Raw genomic sequence first — 932 nt, forward strand, 5'->3', positions numbered from 1 at the left:
ATATATATATATATATATATATATATATATATATATATACAATTTTTTTAATTAAAGTAATTTTAGTCAAAAATCATTAAAATTATGTAATAGTATTTTACAATACTGATGTTTTCATATTGTCTTGCAAGTATTCTACTGTGACTCATATAAGTCTTGTTTTTTTCCCCCATGTTTGTAAATCACTTTTTTCTAAAACTGTCTGCCAAATAAATAAATGTCAAGTAATGTATCTCTCTTTTTTGCTCTAGCAAGGTCTGCGTGTGCTGGAGGGTTTGGCGGCATCAGGCCTGCGTTCTGTACGTTTTGCTCTGGAGGTCCCTGGCCTGAAGAGCATCACTGCTAATGATTACTCTGCTAAAGCTGCTGCCCTGATCGCCCGCAATGCTCAACACAACAATGTGTCCCACATACTGCAAGCCAGCCAAAGAGATGCCAGGTCAGAGCACAAACTCCACTGTTTGGTTATTCCACTATTTTGCTTATACACTCACAAACATGCATTGAACACTAAAGTATGTCTTTATTTATATAATATTTATATTTTTAAATTGTATATTAATATATTATAAATATTAATATATGAATTAACTGTAATTTTTAGAATATTTTTTTTGTTTTCATTTTCTATTTCTGTAATTTTAAACTCCCCCACCCCCCAATTATCGAAAAATTATTTGTTATAGTTTTAGTTAACAATAACGACACTGATTCTGTTACATCCTAAATCCTGGTATAACAACGTCTTTCCAGTATGGTGATGTATGAGGCCAGAGGGAAGAAGGAACGCTATGATGTTATTGATCTTGACCCCTATGGCAGCCCGTCTCCGTTTCTGGACGCAGCTGTGCAGGCTGTCAGTGAGGGGGGTGAGTCTGTCGCTGTTCTTTCACATGCGCATTCTGAATTTATTTCGCACAGATACAGTATAC

The 932-nt window shown here is 34.9% G+C and overlaps 1 protein-coding gene across 3 annotated transcripts in view; it reads left to right on the forward strand.

Moving 5' to 3' along the window:
• trmt1 (tRNA methyltransferase 1) overlaps window positions 1-932 on the forward strand; it is a 9,592-nt gene that overhangs the window by 3,615 nt on the left and 5,045 nt on the right. For all 3 annotated transcript variants that reach the window (XM_016239115.1, XM_016239095.1, XM_016239105.1), the window contains exons 4-5: window positions 252-439; window positions 754-869. In XM_016239115.1, the coding sequence (XP_016094601.1) occupies window positions 252-439; window positions 754-869 (304 nt within the window). The remainder of the gene's footprint in view (window positions 1-251; window positions 440-753; window positions 870-932) is intronic.

This window comes from Sinocyclocheilus grahami, unplaced genomic scaffold (assembly GCF_001515645.1).
Source record: "Sinocyclocheilus grahami isolate Dianchi unplaced genomic scaffold, SAMN03320097.WGS_v1.1 scaffold20.1, whole genome shotgun sequence".
NCBI classification, from domain to species: Eukaryota; Metazoa; Chordata; class Actinopteri; order Cypriniformes; family Cyprinidae; genus Sinocyclocheilus; species Sinocyclocheilus grahami.